The sequence below is a fragment of the Cygnus olor genome, chromosome 25 (assembly GCF_009769625.2).
Source record: "Cygnus olor isolate bCygOlo1 chromosome 25, bCygOlo1.pri.v2, whole genome shotgun sequence".
NCBI lineage: Eukaryota > Metazoa > Chordata > Aves > Anseriformes > Anatidae > Cygnus > Cygnus olor.
Window position 1 is genome coordinate 4,355,767 of NC_049193.1, and position 20,634 is coordinate 4,376,400.

General features: G+C 39.2%; 1 gene segment (V, D, J or C); it reads right to left on the bottom strand.

Annotated features, from left to right (window-relative positions):
• Positions 1–245: 245 nt before the first annotated feature.
• Positions 246–20,340, bottom strand: LOC121059497. The segment is given in 5 exon segments: positions 246–830; positions 1,262–1,368; positions 2,551–2,598; positions 3,050–3,319; positions 19,997–20,340. Coding segments are annotated over 5 exon segments (504 nt in total).
• Positions 20,341–20,634: the final 294 nt, after the last annotated feature.

Genomic DNA, 20,634 nt, shown 5'->3' on the forward strand with positions numbered 1-20,634 from the left:
TAAGCCAGCCACGATGTTCTCCCCCAAACAGCAGGGAAGTGGATGTCCTGAAAAAGGAGGTTGTAGACGCTTCCCTGGAGTGGATCAAGCCCATTATTGCAAACAGTTCCTGGGGACCAAGCTGTGTTCTGCTCTTCCTGGCACCCCTTCCCTCCTTCACCCCAAAGGCCATCTCTGATCCTAAAACTCATCTGAAGGGCAAAACAAGTTCCTCCAACAAGAGATACAAAAGACAAACAAGTTTCTTATTATTGGTAATGATTATTTAATAGCAGCCAAAAGCCTAAAGAAATGACAGGTAGACTTTGAAAAATGGCAAAAAGCATTCTTCTGTGATAGAGAAGCAAGAATTTCACTAACTTAAGGACTTCTGGGAGATCTAGCAGCTTTTTTTTTTCTTTTTTGGGGGGGATGGGGTGAGGGTAGAGGGAGGAATACACCTTGCTCAGACAGCAAAAGACAGAAAGACATGGTGCATAGCACCCTGATTAAGACTCTCTTTGCCATTTCAGTTGCAAATGAATACTCTGAGAAGCAATCTGTTCTTCAGCCAAAAACAAAAAAAATAAAAAAAGTCATTGTCATGCTAAATGAATCAGATCTGTGGGAGAGCACAATGCCGAGAACTGTAAGCATATCTCTGAGTAGCTTTTTAAAAATGCAAATAAAGCAATTTAGACTATAATGACTGGTTTGATGTACAGAAAACACGATGTGATATCTGTTGCAACAGGAACGCCTGGCCTGTGTTCCCTCTTGCACCCGATGCTCCTGTAAAGATTCTCAGCAGATTTTTTTGGTACTTAGGTCTTCACCGGTTACTTTCATTCCTGTAACAAAAATAAAGGTATATTAAATTTGGGGTACAGTCACAACTCCATAATTGTAGACCTGAAGCAACATATTAGGTCTTAAAGTCAATGACCATCAAACTTTCACTGCTGGAGAATGGTCAGGTGATGACTCTGATGGATGAGTGCAGACAAGGGAAGAAAAGGTTGTAGGAATAGGAGAGAGAGATGTCTAGAGAGAAGACAAAAGTTAAATTTGCATGTGGATAAGGAAGGGTAAATAGATTCATGTAGCAGGGAAAACAATGATAGGGCCAAGTAATGACTTGCAAAGAATTGGAGGGATTTTACTGGTGATAGATAAAAGGTGTATGGACAGAGTGTGTAAAATATAGAGTGAACATTCATAGCTAATGAACTGATACAGGTATTTTCTGTCAGAGGTCTTACCACCCCCTTTGCATACTCACTTTTTTCTTCCACATAAGGATTGTCATCACCACATTAAAAATTACTGCTTTCATTAAAATTATTTTCAGGCCCAGCTGTGTGAAAGACAGCATGTTCAGGTTTTCATCTGTAAAACCAGGAATGAGAGTCACAAGAGCACTGGGACATCCTGACTTCCAGACAGACATGAAAATACTTCTTAATGAAGCTGTTCTACTTTGCATGATTGAGTTAGCTTATAGGATACCTAATGAGACAGTGAGCAGGACTACCTCACTGACAGACTGTTTCAAGGGCAGGCTTTCATTCAGCAAACACTTAATTCTGCAGTAAGGAAGACTGCCAACCATCTAGTTGTTAAATAACAGCGTATTATGAACCACAGATGCAGGAAGAATCCCTCCTTCCTCTCTCCCAATTTTCTAAGAGAGGCAGTGGGAAAACAAGTTAAATTTTATCCATAGAAAAAAGAGTCTATCTGAATGTTCTATTATTCTTAGTTACAAAGTCATTTTCATCAGAAAATATATTGATCGATATTGGGAAAGCAAGGAGCAATCATCAAAAAGTCATTTGAAAACCTCTCTGAAACAACTGGTCAAATCAGCCAAGTTTACTGATGAGTGTTTTTCTTAAGTAGTGTTTTGGAAACATTTGGCTAACTGTTTTTTGGTGGTTGGGTTTTTTTTTTCTCATTTTGTTTTGTTTTTTCTCTCCCCTTCTTTCAGCAAGGCTGCATATTTGCAAAAGTACAGCTATTCTGCAAACAAGGCTAGAGCAGAGCAGAGGCAGGCTCAGGTCCTTTGAACTAGCACAAACAGCAATTGCTTGGGCTCCAGTGCAGCCTAGCATACTCCCATAGCCACAAGCTGAAGCAGAGCCTGCTCAGTGCACGCATACTGCAGAAACCACTTGCTTATCTTTTGGCTCATTAGGTGTTTGCACACCCAAAAATACAAACAGCTCTTTTGAAGTCTGAAATGCAGCAGACATTCAGTGAAGCTGATGTATCTGTGCCTTAAACCATTACAGGGTGAGCAGTGTCTGTTTGGCAACACCTTGCAAGATCATGTAGGTACCAGCTACAGTGGTCACTTGAAATTACCAATTCAGATCTGGAAGTCTACATCAACCCAATGACTTCCAGCCTTGATATTTAAATCCTGTGTGGCCCTTTAGAAAATTCCCGGTGTGTGGTTTTTGCTCCAACAGGAATTCTGAAAATAGGGAACATTAGCAAAAAAAAAAAAAAAAAAAAGGAAGACAGTTCCTTTAATTAAATTTTACTCCTAAAATGCTGTGTTCATACCTGTCCTGAAGTGTGGTGACATCCCTGTAACACAGACAGTGGAGGCACCTGCAAATAGTAACAATATATTTAATTAATAACAGGAATTGACTTCAGAAGTTCATAAAGATGTCTCTACTTAGAAGAAATGAATTATGGTTTCTAGCCTTTAAACCATCCCATAAATACTCATGTCTGCTATTTTCAGGATTAGCATTTAATATGATCTAATTAAAGTTTAGTGTCCCATCAGACAAAAGAATTTCAAGCTTTATATCCCCCATGGCATGATTTTGAAATCTCTCTGTTGTGACTGTACCAGGCTACTGAAATTTAATCGTGTTTCTACAAAGAAGGCAAAAGAAAACAGATGCAACAAGACAACATTCCTCTAGAGCATGGGAGCATAGTTCAGTACTGCTTGCAGGGCTGGGAGATGTGAACAAGTCCTGTTCATACTGGAGAGAGAGAGAGACCAGATTACCTCTAACCCTGAATGCACATGCAACAGTGACATTACCACTTTCAGGATCCTTTCCTTCTAATTTTCCAAATCTCTCGTGCTCTGCATCGCACTCCATCTTATCCTTCTTGGCCCAGTAGGTTGTCAGGTAGCTTGCTTCCTGTTTATTCTCGGATGTTGCCACCTCCACAACAGCTTCAGTCCTACTATTAGCTGAGTTTGATTTAACATTAAGGTTTTCAGGGGCGTAATCTGTGATAAGGCACATTTCCAAATCCTCATCATCTTTAGTGGTCAGCCTGTAGACCGAAGGAGATGGAACAACATCTGAAAGTGGAGAATAGAAGAGACATTATGTGAGATTACACGTAGTTCCTTGAATCTTGATGTACAGACACATTAAGTATGGTGGTCACTACATGATTCCAGTGGGAGATTGATCATAAGGACCTTGCGCTAGGACACCTTTAGAAAATGAAGGCATCCACGGTAGATAACGCAGGATCTACATGAGACTTATGTTGTCTGGGAGCCACGGATGGGGGGTTAGACAGGATCTTTAGAGCATCTCAAATGATACTCATGTGGCCACCCACAGCCTAGATGTTGATATCTAACCTAGGCATTCCTCTCTGTAACAGCTTGTTCAACTCTACTCTGCAGCCTGGGATTCCTTTAGGATCTTGACCTGAATGCATTGGGGGATGTGTTCTGGGAACAGGCAGAGAGCACTCTCTCTCTTCTTGCTTCACTGCTATGAGAAGTTATGTGTCTGGGGAGGAGTGATCATAATAATAAAATGTTAATAGTATTGCAGTACTCTAATGATGAACAAGTAAAACACCATTAAAGAGATACTGTAGCCAACATGTAAATATGGGGCTCTCAGTAGCCCTCTGAATGCATTTTCTGTTGGACTCTATGATCGCAAGTTTGAACCTGAGCTTCATTTTACGTCTGTAAACTGAGAAAGGGTTATTGGATAAGGTTCAGAGCTTAGATTAACATTTGCGTAGTCCCTGCTCTCACACCACACTGTTAAGTATTGTAGAAATAGCAAAGATAGATTAGTCCCAGATGAAGTTGTTTTAATTTCTTCCCTCTGGGAAAATCTAGACTAAAATCTTGGCTTTTAGAAACCACCTCAAAATCTTATCCAAGCACAGGCCCTTGTTCCACCATTGAGAGAAACTGTTCTGATCTGTTCAACTGCCAGCTGGCAGCACCTTAAAGAAATGTCCATACTTTATTAATATCACCTCAGAAAAACCTTATCCACAAAGCCCAGTGGTATTTTTCTCTGAGTCTTCTCCTGAATTGCAGTTCATCTATTCTAGCTTTGTCCAGGCTTTGAAAAACCCAATGAGACTCTCTCTTTCCCAGCAGTGCAGAATATGGTCTAGTGTATATCCTGACTCCCCCAGCTCAACTCACCTGCCCCAATACTCCCCATACAATACAGCTATTCTTTTGAAAATAGATTTCAGTGATAGAGTCAGATAAAAAGCTGTATGGTAGACTCCTGTTTAAATAATAATAATAATAATAATAATAATACAGATGAACCGGGATATATCATTACCATGGAGTACAGGGATACAAAAGAAAAGAGGAACTGATAGATGTTCTCTCTCATAATGAGTGCTCTGCTTTCTGAAGAGCTACTTATGCACCACTCTCCAAATTAGTGGTTTTTTTTCTCACTATCTGTGTTATGCTTTTATCTTGAGCAGATTATGAAAAACACATCTGTTTCTGCTGGCAGCTTCATTACCTGCTTTGCAAAATGCTCATTTCTCATTCTTGCTCAGAGAGGTTGCTCACTTTGTTCCGTAACTGGAGGCTTTTTCCCAATACGTTCCTTTGCATATTTGCTCAACATTATGAAAGTCTGCAGATAGCAGTCTTGGTAAATATAAGCTATTTTAACCACAGCAGTGTGATATATGTTTCATGTTATTGTCTTAATGAGTTGGTGGATGTGTTGGAAACGCTGCATTGATGTCTATTACCTTTATTTGCAGAAAATATTGAGAAGTAAATTATGATGTTCTGAGCTGTCCACCCTGCCTAATTTCATCCTTTCTGAAGGATATCTTCTGGGTGGAAGAACAGGAGCTATTTGAGTGCTATTCCCACCCAGTCTACTCAGAAAGCCAAATCCAGAAATCAGGAGATTTCAGGGAGAGAGCAGTAGAAGCCTGTTCCAACATCAGATGAAGACCTATGCCTCTTTTTTTCAAACAGGATGCATTAGAAGTCATGAACTGGTTTAACACACTACTGTATATAGAGAATTATCTAATTAGCCATTCCCTTGCAGACTCTCTCAATTGCTGATCAGACTGGAATTAGTTAGAGAGAGTGTCTTTGATCATTTAAAGCTCATAGGTGAATGTAATGGCTTAGCCCATCTGTGTAATAATTGTCTTTGAAAACAAGAAGACTTGAAGAGGCTGCTCATTAACTTTCTGAGAGCCTCTGTCATTTTCACGATATACTTTTCAGGCCTTTTCTTTCAAAGCCAGCATGAATTTTAACTGTTGGAAACTGTTTTCAATTTTATATGCCAGAGATGTAGTTTCTGGAAGAACAATCAAATAATGTCAACTCCAAACAAGTACATTATTGAATTAGAGAATAACTATACATGTAGTATCAGCAAAAAAAAAAAAAAAAAAAACGATTTGTTTAGTAAGTAAGAAAAAAGTATCCAAAAGAATATCCCTCTCTAAACACAAGTAGAAGATCATTTTTATGTTGTTACCAGAGAGTCAGAAGAATTTTCAGTCTTATATTTGTGGAATTGCCTCACATATAGATGTGTATTTCACACCAAAATAATAACCTTCCCTAATCACTCTATTTAATGTGTACCTTTAATCAGATAACTTACTTCGGATCACAGATAGCTTTGTGCCATTTCCAAAAATTACTCTCCTAGCTCTGGTATCCCAGACAGTGAGTTCAAATCATTAAAATAACATAGTCTAAATCACCTGGGAAATTTCCTCCTGATGCAGTGTGAAACTATGATTTCAACATGAAACCAGAGGTGTCTGAATTTTTCCGTTCAATCTAAGGAAAAAATGCAGACTGGTGTCTGTGTAACAATGTTAGCCCTGTCAGGATAATATTTTCCTTTTTATATTTACTGCATAAACCTTCAAACTGTCTTACAAGACTCCAAAGTTAAGGTCAATGATATGCCGATGACACTAGCCTAAGAAATTGATGATGCTCTCATCTGCAGTATTCCCAGGCTCCTACTCTGTCTTGGCTAGCATGCTGAGAAATAATCCTGGTTTCATTTTCTTTCAGCCTACTCTAGTCCCTTCCCTCCTCATCTAGAGGCTATGTTCATTCTCCATAATGACTCCATAATATCTTTCCATAATAGATCTATTTAGAAACACAAACTGGTAGTCACTGCTTCCATCTTCATAGCCTGCCCTTCTCCAGATGTTACTCACCTGAGCTGACTTGTAATCTAGTCCCTCTTCTAAAGACAAACATACTGTATCTTTCAGTTTTCCACTCAATAATAAACCTTTGCAATAAATTCTTGCCTACCAGGTGCATATTTCAATGGCTCCTCATCCAAAATATGTGGGAAAGCTGTCCACTAGAAGATGACGCACAAAGTTAGATGAAACTTCATTATGTATTCTCAGGTTTCTAAAGCATTTTGAAATGTTACTGAGGAAAGGACAAAGACTTACAAAGCATCACAAGAAGTTCAGTCCCTTTTCTAATAACTAACTGTTCACACTATAGTATCAGTTTATATGAATATGGAAGGGGACTTCACTTTTGCATTTTAAAACTAAAAAATATTGACATAGGCTAGGAGTTAGAAAATCTAATTTTTAGGCCACTTATCAGAATAACCCCCAGACATCATATAATTATTATTTTAAAGATGCACAAATCAAGTCTGAAATCTTTAGTAGCCAGAAAGTCTGTAAACGTGTTAAACTTGTTATGCAGCATTTGGCAGCATGTGAACTGCGTTGCAGCTCTCTATGCATGACTGCACTATGCTGTGACTACTAAGCTTGTGTAAACTCTTTAGCAACAGAAAACCATAGAAAACATGACAGTCTTCTCTAGCTGGTATGCAGCAGTTCACTGCCACACCATACCCAAGCATTCCTTGGATTCCAAGGCAGCACCTCTATTCCAACTGATTTTTGACAGGGGAAGTCTAAAAGAATTTGGGAACGTGCTTCCATGTAATCCCTAGTCCATCTACCCTACAAGTAATTACCAATCCCAGTGTTAATATGATACAGAAAGCTCAAACTTACTTGGGGTAATAAGAAGTTGTGTGCCAGCTCCAAATGCCAGTTTCACATATCCCTGATTGGCACACTGATGCCAATCACTACAAAAATGTAGACAGATTTTCCCAACTCATACTGCCAATCAGATCATACAGCCATTCTAGAGCAGGGAATAACTTGAGGGAGCAGTGGCTAAGCACATTGATTTAAGTCACTGTAAAAGTACCAAAGAAATCTAAAAGAAAATAATCAGGAACAGAGGGATAAAGTGAAAAATTGCTCATTCATTGGTTACAATTGTGTATTGCACTTTGCTGGGCAATAGTAGAATAATATGCTTTTTTTCCATCAGTAATATCACCTAAAATCCCTATTCAGTGTGCCATGTAATTAGGACCATCTCCTGTCAGTCCAACTTTTCTCCTTAACATTTCACTGTTTATTACCCACTTGGCTTGATCATCACCAAGGTTCCTTTCCTAATGTCAGCTTGTATCCTTCTTCACCCCCATAATTCACAAGAATTATCCTTTATTTATCCAGGAAACCTTTACGAGAAATCCTTTGACCGTACTTACAGTTATCTCCTCCCTGGAATTAACAGCACACTGAGATCCTATCCAGATCTTAGAACCTCACAGGGAGTTGCAAAGGTATCTGAGCCTTCTAAATCTTATCAGATCAGGATTCATACACCCTCACTTAGTCAGATAAGTAGTAGCAGAAGTAAGGATTAAGTACGGACTTGTAGCTGTTACAACTTGATAAATCTGGATTCAAGTCCCAGTCATGTACAGAATCCACTTGCAGAATGTGTGGATAATACCATATCTTTACATCACACTTACAAGCTAAAAGACAGCTCAGTTCCCATTCCAACACTAATATTTAAAAAAGTTATGAGTATATTGTTCCTTGATGGGATTCTGCGACAAGTAAAGACCAGATAAAATGGTGATAGTCACAATAAGTAGGTATTTTCTAAGTATTATAGCCATTCTTGTATTTCAGTGCTTGTTCATCAGACACATCATCCACGACTTTGCTTGAAGCCAATGGAAGTTACATGGATTTACCCTTAAAATAGAAGAAATGCATGTGACTTGACAGAAGACCAAAACTGGTCTTTGTCTTAGCTTATTATAGGAATGCAATTGACTGAAGATCATTGTAAGCACAAAGAATAATTCTTGGACAGCTGCCTTGGAATAACTTCAGCCAGTTAGGGTGAAACCTCTGGCTACTATACATTTGAGAGCTGCCATTTCCCAGATCTTAATGTGTAACAACAACTAGTTTGCACATTAGGCAAAAAAATCAGGATGAATGTACCTGGCAAAACCAGAAGTCTTGTCCCAGATCCGAATGTAAGTTTGTAATCACTTCCGTAGTTACACAATGGCACAGGCCTCTACAATATCCAGAGTGGTATTGAATGGAACCTTCATCCATGAAATATTTCACCAAAGGAAATCCCATTTATTGGTATAGTTAGACAGAACCACCTATCTAGGACTTTACTTCCATCTGACCTTCTTTTCACATTCCCTTTACGAAGCACTATTATCATGTATCTTGCATCTTTCAAACTCTCAAACTCCTCTTCTTTAATATTCCCCTATATCATATTTATCCAGTTGCTTCCAGAAAGCCACATGCATCACAAATCTGTTCTTCACCTCATTCCTCAATTACTTTGTCTCACTGTCACCAGACTCATCTCTCAAAAATAAATACTTTTACTTCACAGCTCACCTAGTGACTGATAGCGTAGTATAAACTCCGTCATCACATTCTCCTGGATTTGCCATCTGGATTAATCAAGAGTGTTTCCAGAGCAAATTTGCCATTTAGATTTTAAGCAGAAATCATGCTTTTTAGTATGTAATTTCTTTGTGGCAGGGAAACTGTTCTACCATTGATCACTGAGCTTTCAGTATGATTTCAGGAAATTCTTGGGTTTTACATTGTGAAGAGGGCTAGATCTGGAGCAGTTGAATATAGACATTGCCATAACAGTCAATTTGGGGATATGTCAGTTCAGGATCTCTGGCAGAGCCCTAATATATCACTATTTTAACTTGCTAATAGCTCCATATTAACTGGAGACTCTTACATTTTCTCAAAAATTTTTAAACAGGGTCAGGAGGGTCATCTGAAATATAAGAAATTCCTGCAGAGCTTTTCATAATGAATTGCTTTTTTATATTGTTGTGCATTTTAACTTTCAGAAAAAAAAACTCTTTGAAATTATCTTAAAAATCACCACCATTTTAAGAAATGGAAACACTACTTTTCCAGAGTCAAAAGAAACTATTTTGACTTTAAATGATCCTAAATGATCTTCAAACATTTCCAAAACAAACAAACAAACAAAAAAAAACAGTGAAATAGGTCAGGGGAAGGGTTATGGACAAAAAGGCCCATGTAACATATGTTTGGGAGATTAAATCTACTTGGAGAAAGCAGAAGCTCGGTCAATGATCCAAAATGCAATTCTATCTTAAACGATATTAACGCCCTGACACAGCCCTTAAAAATATGTTGTATGACACGTTTATAGAGGCTCTTTAAGATACATGAAAACACCTGACTTAAAAAGCTGGGAGAGAAAGATGTGGGAAACCAAGTTCTCTTGCTTTTACACCAGTATAAATAGGACATATAGTCCTATTTCTACTATATTGGGAAGCAACTAAACAAGCAAAGTAACTTTTGAAGGGACTAGAGTACTTTCAAGAGAAATCACGTCTGAGAATTCAGACATACCTAGAAAAATGGTAAGTTTCATTCCAGCTCCAAATACAACTTTGTCATAACCCATTATTACACTGTGACATTATGCTTTGCAAAATGATGCATTAGTATGCACATATGCTGGATTAACAGTTGTACACATGGCAATGCAAGATGCTTACTGAAATAATCTAACTAATGCAAGTTACTGCCACTTCCTCAGCACATGTAGTAAAATAAACACATTCCTCTAACTGACTATTTATTCTTCACATTCACTAGCCTAGCTATCACGCACAACCTAATTTGTCACCTGCTTATTCTTTCCTCTGTCTCTACACACTAGCAACTTCTATCAATCAGTGCGTACATACACAACCTCCAGACCGTGTTTAGAAGCCTTCTGACTGCTGCTGTTGAGTCCAGCCAGTTACCTTTCTGCTCTGTTCCCTTGCAATTTCCATCCTCCTTTACAGGTTGTGCATCACATTGTATTAATTAATATTGTCTGGGTTCCACACTGAGGGGGGTGCCACTACCAAACATGGGCTTGTATCTTGCCCTAAAGTCTATACAGTAATTCAGCACACCACTGAAATCTCCCCTCCCTTCTCTCCAGAACTAAGTATACCACAGCAGCTAAGTTGAACAGTGATATGGATACATTTACACACACAAACAAGCACTCTGTAAGTGCAATATACAGTCAATTTGCCAATTTTAAGAACCACAGACAACCCGAATTGCCCAAGATAGCAGAAGAACCTGGATAATATGACGATTGTGAGAAAAGTTGAAAAAAAATGCAGAAACATTAAATATCAGAACTTGAATTCATGGAAGTTTTCACCTGAGCTTAAAAAAAAAAGAGGGTGGAGGGGAGTAGGAAGTGGGGAAGGGAATATCACAACAAGAAAGCAGCTGGAGCCAAACTTGGGTAATTTAACTCTCACTGTCCAAATGCATGCTCCCAGTTTGTAGGATTAGCTAGTTATATCTGACAAAAATTGGCTAAGCATGGTGAAAGCTCTGTATACCAGGTTTTATATAACTGGAAAAATGCATTCACATAAAAATGGATATTGGATCAAAATGCATCATAACCTCACTCACTGGTTAATGTCAAGCCCAGAATCCCTCCTTAAAGAATACAATCCACAGGAGATTCCCGTTGCTAAGGAGCTTGCAAATTAAATTGAGAATGAGATCATAATTAATTCATTACTTAATATCTGAACAAAATCCAACCATCAGTGACACCACTATCTCATTCTTCCTGCAAAACCTAGACCATAATTAAGTTTGCTCTCCATCCCAAGTAGAAAATGAGATTTAACTTCTGAGAAAGCAGAGATAATATCTGGGACACAGGTGAACTATTTTTAATTCTTTTCACTCTTTTCCAATGGAGAAGGAGCAAAAAAAAAGTTTTGACAGTCTTCCTCCAGAAGTATTTTTCTTTTCTTAAATAGTTTTTTTTTTAAGTAAAAAGTTCTGAAAAATCTACAGTACTTGAAAATTTGCTTGAGATTTAATTACTAATGAAAAAAAAAAAAGAAAACCACCTTGAGTTTTCTGATTAAAATGCTCAGACAAGTTTGTTAGTTATGAATATATGCATACACAATATTCAAAGGAGGAAAGATTTATTTATTTATTTATTTAAAATTTCATTCCTTAATATTGTGTAGTATGTCTCCAAATTCAAGCAGCTATCATAATTATTAATAATTGCACTGAGGACCATCTCTACTGTCCTAGAATATCCAGTAGATACTATAGTAACTATGAGTTCATTGTCATTACTTTTGGGCAACAACATGCATCTGAACTGCATTTCATTACTCTTTTAGTGAACATTTACTTTTTTTCAGGTGGACCACTAAACAACTCAGAAATCTTACTTGGTTTTACCATGAGCCTGGTTCCATCTCCAAAGGTTAGCTTGTAGGTATTCAGAGACACACTGTGTTGTTTGCCATAGCAAAAATCTTTGTACACTCCTATCAACCCCAGTCCACGTAAATAATTTTCCTCTGCCCTGATTGCTTCGATAGACTATGAGACTCAGTTTTTCTTCCAGGTTCATATATCGTAAGGATATAAGTGCCATGAAAATAGTATCACTATCTTGGACCAGATTCTTCTCCTATATGTCACAGACTATCATGTTTGCTTCACGTCGTATCTTCTGCTAACTCCAAGAAAGATATATTCCTACACAATGAATAATAACTCTGCCCATTTACAGTTTTGTATCCATCCCTGTCCTGGTTTCTCAAGAAACAGGAATGGAACACAGATTATGAGCACTTATCCTTATATTCCTTTAATTTCTCACCCCACACACTTGGCATGCATTCTTTCTTAGTCCTGTGCCCATTACTCATTCTTCTTCCTCCTCACACTGTAGTCTCATTAACACCAAAAGGAAGATCCACAAGGCAATTACCCTTCCACCTCCATCCCTGACAAACCCAAACCTGCACCACTCAGCAAAGGCCATTATATTTTTTCACACCTCTGTTCTTGTATTTCACTTGGTTTTTTTTTGTTTGTTTTTTCATTTTCAACTTGCTTTCTTTCCCCAGAATAGATGCATTTCTAGTGCACAGTGATTAAATAGAAAGTCTCCCACTTCTTTCCAGTGAATAGTATAACATCCCAAATTTCTCTACAGAGCCGCTGTACCATTATTTTGAAGTTATATTATAGTATCCCCTGTTTTGAGTCCCTCTTGACTCAGTGATCAGACAGCTCACCTGGTGCAACGAGAAGTTTTGTTCCACTCCCCCATGTGTATTTTTCCCATCCTCCAGAATCAGCACTGTGTGACAGGTCCTTACAAAATGGGTCGTTTCATTCAGCTAGGTGGGTGTTGAAGGGCAAGCAACATGGAGGAGGCATGGGATAATCTTTTCAGCGATGTCTCTAGCTCTGAGAAAAGCTATCAACACCTAGACACATTTCCACAGATCTTCTCCAGTCTCTTTTTGCCAAATACGTTTCCCTATGTTCACATACATGGGAATAATTAGCTATGAATACAGTCACCTCAGGTGTCAGAGACTGGAGTATCTACTCCTTAGTTAGCAAGGAACACTGTATGTAGATTCCTTTGTTATATCCGAAATATAATGCCTGCTATGAGTCATTGTATACGGTTTCTCAGTATCCAGGTCTTCCCACCCATCCTTCTTTCCTTCCTCATCATCTTTTATTGCTGAAGAACATTGTGTGTGTTCATTACAGCATGATGATTATCTAGCTATTAACAAGCGCTGAGACAACTGGACTTCCATTGTTATCATTTTCCCATGCAATGGTCCAAATACTTACTGCTTTAATGACAGTTTTATACCTTTACCAAAGATGAAGTTATTTCCTGACCCAGTATTCATATAGTGATATGAAGCTTCCCACACAAGCATACACAGAAAGAAAATAACAACAGAAAAACATAATTTCCAAGCCAAATTCTTTGTTTCCTTCTCAATCTACAAGTTAAAGACCATTTTGTCTCTTACTTTCTTAAGTATATATGAATAGTTATTAACACTAATATTTTGAGGAAAAACAGAATTTCAATGATTAAGTTATCTATTATGTTTCATTGTTTGGTTGTCATTTACAGAAAGTCATAAAGAATTTAGTTTCAACTAAATGTCGGCTGGGATATAGTTTCACACTTTTCTATTGATGCTGGAAAGAATATACTGGAGTTTTTAAATAGCACCACTATCACCTTTCAACAGATTGAGAACTGTAGTTTGACATACACATGCTTTTTTTCTTTTTTTTTTTTTTTTGGAGGGGGGGGCAGGGGGTGTTAGAAAGAAAGAGAAAGAGATTCAAAACTTCGCTGCATGAATGTTTCTAAATTCCATATTTTGGAGAGGGAAATTTGAGCTTTGATGTTACAGTGGCACTAAGCAACCTATTAACGGATTCTCAACAGTTGACCAGCAAGGTGAGACAACATTGCTGGTCTTTGCATGAGGATAGAGGCAGTGGAGTTTTGTTGTTCTCTTCCAGCCTACAGAGATACAACCAAAATCTAAGCTGGGGAATACACAAAAACATCTGTTAGTGAGTATAGAATGAAAAATAAAAGTCGGTTTACTTTGGTTTATTTGAAGATTTATCCTACATAATAATAATGGAATCATGTTACCTGTAGGACAAAACCCTCCAACATCAATATGTCTTTATCAAGAGCTCAGGGTATCCAACGGTGAAAAGGAAAAAATGAGAGAGCCTGGCAGGATATACCTGCCATCCAGGCATTTCAACTCAGTCAGACCATTGATTAAATAATACTATACAACCAGTAGACAGACAAGATAATAGAGAGCATTATGGCTTCTTCAGGCCATTCTTGCTGAGACTTAATATAGGTAATACCTAAATGACACAAAACCCTCACATTTTGGTTGCAATGGAATAATGCATCATTGACCACTAGATCAAGAGGTCACATATTTATCCAGTTCTAGCACAAACACCAAGATATATGAGCAGTGACTTAGTGTGTGAAGGTAACAGTCCAACTATCAAGGTAAGTGGAGAAGACAACCGCATATCTGTTTGCCCTCAATGACACATTCACTAGCACAACAGCAGATCTTCCATATTTTTCATCTTCTCCTACAGATTATTCTAAATTCAAAAGGAAAAAAAATGCCCTTAGTTTAGCATCTCATTTCATTTAAAAAAAAACAACAACAACAAAAAACAAACAGTCTTGTCTACTTGCAATTGTGAATTTGGAGCCAATGTTCACTGTTTCTCTGCCTAGAAAAAAAATGCATTCATACACATTATTTTTCACAAATTCCAGTCTTGCTTGATTCCCATCTAAGGTTTCAGATATGCATCATGAAGATCAGAAAAAAACACTGCACAGAATTTTCTTTCTTTTTCCTCCCCCTTTGATATGATTAATACTGTGGGCATTTTGAAAAGGCTTTTTTTGCAGGAGAACTATGAGAATTTGCCTCAGCCCAGAGAGTCACAGAATCACTTAGGTTAGAAGGGACCTCTTGAGGTTATCTAATACAACACCAATGTGATTGACAGGGATCCCCAGTACAAGAAAGATGCAGACTTTCTAGAGCAAGTCCAGTGAAGGGCCACAAAGATGATTAAGGGATTGAAACGTCTGACATACAAAGAGACAGAGAGAGAGCTGGGATTGTTTAGACTGGAAAAGACAGAGCTAGGAGGGGGAGGTCTTAAATGGGTATGAATGCCAAATAGGAAGAAGTAAAGAAAACAGAACCAGACTCTCCTCAGGGGTGCCTAGTAACAGGGCAAGAGGCAATTGGCACAGACTGAAATATGGGAAATTCCACTTAAACCTAAGGAAAAAAAATAATTGAGGGGATGGTTAAACACTGGAACAGATTTCACAGAGAGGTTACAGAATCTCCATTCTCAGAGATGTCTACATCAACAGAAACTTCTTTTTGTTGACCCTGCTTTGAACAAGGGGGTTGTACTAGATGGCCTCCAGAAGTCCCTCCCAAATTCCATGATTTTATGATCCTATGAACACTAAACTGCAAAAAAACCTCACATGTTGCTTGCTAAGAGCATGTACAAGTATAGTTACAGAGATTCAGTAAAGTATGGTAATTTGTTGAGCCATGCTAATAGACCATTAGTAATTAAGCTGTTTAAGACCCCTACTAAAGAAAAAAGGCCTGTTGACTTTACTGTTAGATGTGGTTCAATAGCTGCAACACAAAGCCTTGTCTGCTGGAATGGCAAAAAGGGATGTGAACAACAACATGACCGTGGTCTAGGGTCAGAGTAACTGATGAAAACCATCTTCTTATCAGTCCAGGTTTCCATCTATGGTTTGTTTGTTTGTATCTTTCTATGATACATCAAATGGGCAGATAATGCAAGAACGACTACAGTAATTTAAATCAGTACTATCATCAACTAACCAATTCCTTTAATTACCAAGTCATGGTGCTAAAAGCCACTCTGCTATTCAAATCTAAATAGACAATAAAAACTGCAAATACATATAAGTGTGTTTCTTACTTGGTTTCACAAGAAGCTTTGTCCCTTTTCCAAAGATGATGCTATAGCCAGTATTCACACAATGAAAAACAAGCCAACAAAAACCATCCTTGCAACCATCACATTCACGCCTACAAATATAGGTTATGTGATCTAATCACAGGAAATTTAAAATGAAATACAGCACTTCCTTCATGGAAAGATGGGGCTATGGGAATTTAAATGCCTAATCAAACTGCTATTCCTCTGTTGGATATTCTGCATCTTGGGATTTTCAAATGAAGGTAAGAGAAGTAAGACAGTGCTTCAAACACATCTGGAATCCATTATATTAGGTGAGAGCAGTGCTGTGGTAATGACCTAATGTAATAGAATAAATAAATAAATAAACACTAATTTCCAATTTGCTACTGCATATCATGTAAATTTTTTTTGCCCATGTTTTCAAGACAGTTAAGACATTTTAGCAAATCAGCTCTTGGTTTCATGAAGGTTGATATATGGAGACATCTTCTTATTCCCTTTTATCCTTCCCCCCCATGTTTAAGTATTTTAGGAGTTATGCATCTGTAAATTTACAATGAGCACATACAAAATTTGGCAGGAATTTGTCAACTTCATTTGGACTTATTTTTAAGTAGGCTTTTTGATTTTTCTCAATTTAAAGAGTTACACAGCAGTGTGGATACGATTCAGAATAAAATGAAACTAAAGCCTAATTCACTGCCAATGTATACTATCTTCTGACCATTCCAGTTACACATATGGTGTCAAATCACAGGTTTATATCTATTTACTAAGATGTTTTGTTTTCTTTAACCACCTTCCCCTACCCAAAAGAAAAGAGACACTTGAATTTTCTCCAGTGTGATTAGTAGCAGATCCTCTCAAAAACAGAAATTAAAAGTATGTTGATAACTGTTGTGGTTTAGCCCGGCTGGCAGTCAAACACCACACAGCCGTTCGCTCACCCTTCCCCCTCCCTCTCCGGGATGGGGGAGAGAAACGGGAAAGTGAAGTCTGTGAGTTGAGATAAAGACAGTTTATTAAGACAGGGAAAGGAATAACAACAACAATAATGATAATAATAGTATTGATAGTAATAATGTGTACGAAATAAGTGATGCACAATGCAATTGCTCACCACCCGTTGACCGATGCCCAGCCTATCCCCGAGCAGCCGGCCCCCCCTCCACCCCGGCTAGCCACCCCTATATATTGTTCAGCGTGACGTCAGATGGTATGGAATACCCCTTTGGCCAGTTTGGATCAGCTGTCCTGGGTCTGTCCCCCCCCAGCTCCTGCTGCATCCCTAGCCTGCTCACTAGCAGGACAGAGAGAGGCTGAAAAGTCCTTGGCTTGGTGTAAGCACTGCTCTACAACAATTAAAACATCAGCATGTTATCAGCGCTCTTCTCATTCTAATCCAAAACATAGCACCCTGCCAGCTACTAGGAGGAAAATTAACTCTGTCCTAACTGAAACCAGGACAATAACACAGCATGAAAAGGACAGACCAACCCAGACCTAATTTTTATACAGCCGTTGTTTTTACCAGATGATGTTTGAATATATGAAGGCTATAGGACAAGTTTAAAGGTGGAAATCCCCATCATACATTTTATATACCGTGACAGAAAGAATTTTATATACCATGCAGAAACTATGTGCATTCCTATCCCTGAATTTGGTATTGCATTTTGTTTCAGGCTCATTCATGATTGTTTTCCCTAGAAGACAGCATTCTGTACTTACAAGGTAGCACTGACAATCTTGTTCCAGTCCCAAAGTGAGGCTTTCCTCCAGTACCATACACACAGTGCAACATAGCCTGTCAAAATCTCACTTAACACAGATGCAACCATCCCCTCCATAAGTCCTAAGATTTATCCAGAGAGAGGGAGGAAAGACGCCCAACTGTCCCTGACTACTTGGGTTCCAGATAAATTTAGTTTGCCTCTAAGAAGTTCCTACTTGCACCCTGAGACTTAAGCATGCTGCATCATCTGCCTTCAGCCCTGTCCTACACCAGTACTAAGACTATCCCAGGAAAAAAAAAAAAAAAAAAAAAAAAAACTCAAGCCTAAAGTACAACAGCAAAATCATCTGAAGACTGAGGACAGACACACACTTAAGAGCTTGGGTACCAGCTCTGTTCTGGTGCTTTATAGACTCCTATAGCCTTGTGGAGGAGTGGGGGCCCTTGACAATTCAAATCCTTCAGCATTCTCAGACGTGTTTGTCTATGCAGCTGAGTGCCCAGCTCAGTACCACAGATGTTGACTACTGATTACTCTTATCCTAAATACGCTACACTAGTCACCAGGTCTCAGAGTTAAAATGACCCTTCCTGCCAAACATTACCTTCCCCACACAAGCATTCACAGAGTGGCCCTGGAGGAAGCAAATCCTCCATGGCTCTCATATGCAGCTCTGACTCATCTCTTTGGTCTTAAATTGGCTAAAGTGGGAATGCAGTAACAGGAGAGAGCATGAAGTGGAAAAGCAAGAGGAGAATACCTACTTGGATGAACATGCAACTATGTCCCTGGCCCAAAATGGGGTTTTCCTGCTTTGCTGTTCACACAGCACTGCACACCCTAACAAGAAACAGAGGCTCAGTGTGCTCTCTGATCGCCTCCTTTTTCCTTTTTCCTTTTGCAACAAGCAGGATAAGCCGTTGGACAGCAGCTGGGATTTGCATTGGGAGCAAGAACACACAGAGGAGGGAAAGGCAGAAACGGGATGAATCTCTGAAGCTCTTTGGAGAATATCAGCCATTCCCAGGCACCAAGAGTTTTCAGTCACAGTGCCAAAATGGCTTGCTCTTGGGCTTGCTGTTGTGCAAAAACAAAACAAAACAAAAACAAACAAACAAAAACACACAAAGAGCATTCTTAACATCCACTTTGTAGTTTAGCAACAAAATCAGTGTTCCCTGAGGGCTCAAGTTACTTTTTCTCTCCTGGAGCACAGCCCCCAGGACATGACTGTGGAGTGAGATTGCAACACACAGGCGTTAACCCATCTACTTGGCAAGATGGTGACTTTAATCCCTGAGCCAAAGGTGAATTTGAGGGTATTGTCACAATAGCACAGCACTTGACAGAAACTCAGAGGGTTCAGATCCCAGCAGATGACACCGCCACCACTCAGGCTGTAACCACTCAGGCTGTACCATAGACTCTTTACTTACACTCTGGGCAAGTGGGATGCTCAGATTCAGGTGGAAACCAGCTGCTTTCTGCAGTGTGGATTGATGGTGTGCAATTTCACTTGCTTGGCTTTTTCAGGAGTCCTCTCACTTCAAGCTATCTGCTCACTCACATAAGGTTCCTACTTTCACTGCCCACAAGATATCCAGGCTGAAAGCTACTATCATATTAATCCACAGCTTTTCTTTCTCTGGTTACACTCAGAACAACAGTCTACATACCAGAGCTATTTAGCATCACTAGCAGGAAACAGTTGCATCAGCACAGCCTGGACCTACCCTGAGATAGCTAAAAGACCCAAGGTAAGGAATAGAACTAAATCCCATTACGCATCCCCCATGAACCATACACAAGCACAATGAACAAGATGGTCAACCTATCCATCTGCCCTAAACCACACCACTCCTTCTGCACACTCCCAGACTATCAGCAGCCTAGAGCACCATGTTCAGAGCATCTTTCTCTCAATAGAAGAAGTCCTCCACATAGAAAAAAATTACTAAGCACAAGAGCATCTTTCAATGGTGATTGCTCACTTGTGTGGGGATTTCATCAAAAATAATTATCTCAGAGACACCTCTGATGGCTTATGTTGGCAACAAGAAATGAAATAGTGCCTACACACTCCTTCTCCTCTGTAAAGAGATGTGGATACCACAAGGATGTCCACGGGATGAAACATTGGATATGTAAGGACATCTGACAAAGGAGAAACAGGAAAGCTGAGCACTCACTTGGTTGGACAGACAGCCTGGTCCCTGAGCCAAAGGTTGGTCTGTCGTATGCAGAGCCAGAGCCACACAGCATTTCCTCCCATAACAAAAATCCCAGGCAGCTCACACGGCTTTCTCGTGCCTCAAAACCCCAGGACTCGGCTCAGGCCCCTGCTCATCTAAGGCTGTACACAGCCACAAAGCAACCGCCCCTGACGTGCCTTTGTAAATAGCTTTTCCTCTGTTCCAGGGACAAACTTCTGCCCTACCATCTCTTCTTCCCGAAACACCTCACAGCTCTGCAATACCCAGAGAGAATGCACAGGCTTGTGAACACTCATAGAAAACCTGACCAAAACTTACACTCCAACATTACTGTCTGGGCTACTTCAGTCTCGCCCTGCAAGGATAAGTAGTACCTGTAACAGTACTCACCAGGCTTTACACAAAGCTTTGTTCCAGCTCCAAAGGTGAGCCTCTCCCAGTCAGCACTCACAGTAACAAATGCCATTACGCAAAAGCTCTCATCTCCCCAAAACAAGGAAGCCCTTCTTATGGCTGGCAAAGACCCTTCCCAGCAACACACAGGTCACCCTTTCCCAAGGACATGCAGACCTCAAGATAAGCTTTAATCCATCCACCCAAAACCTCATTAAATA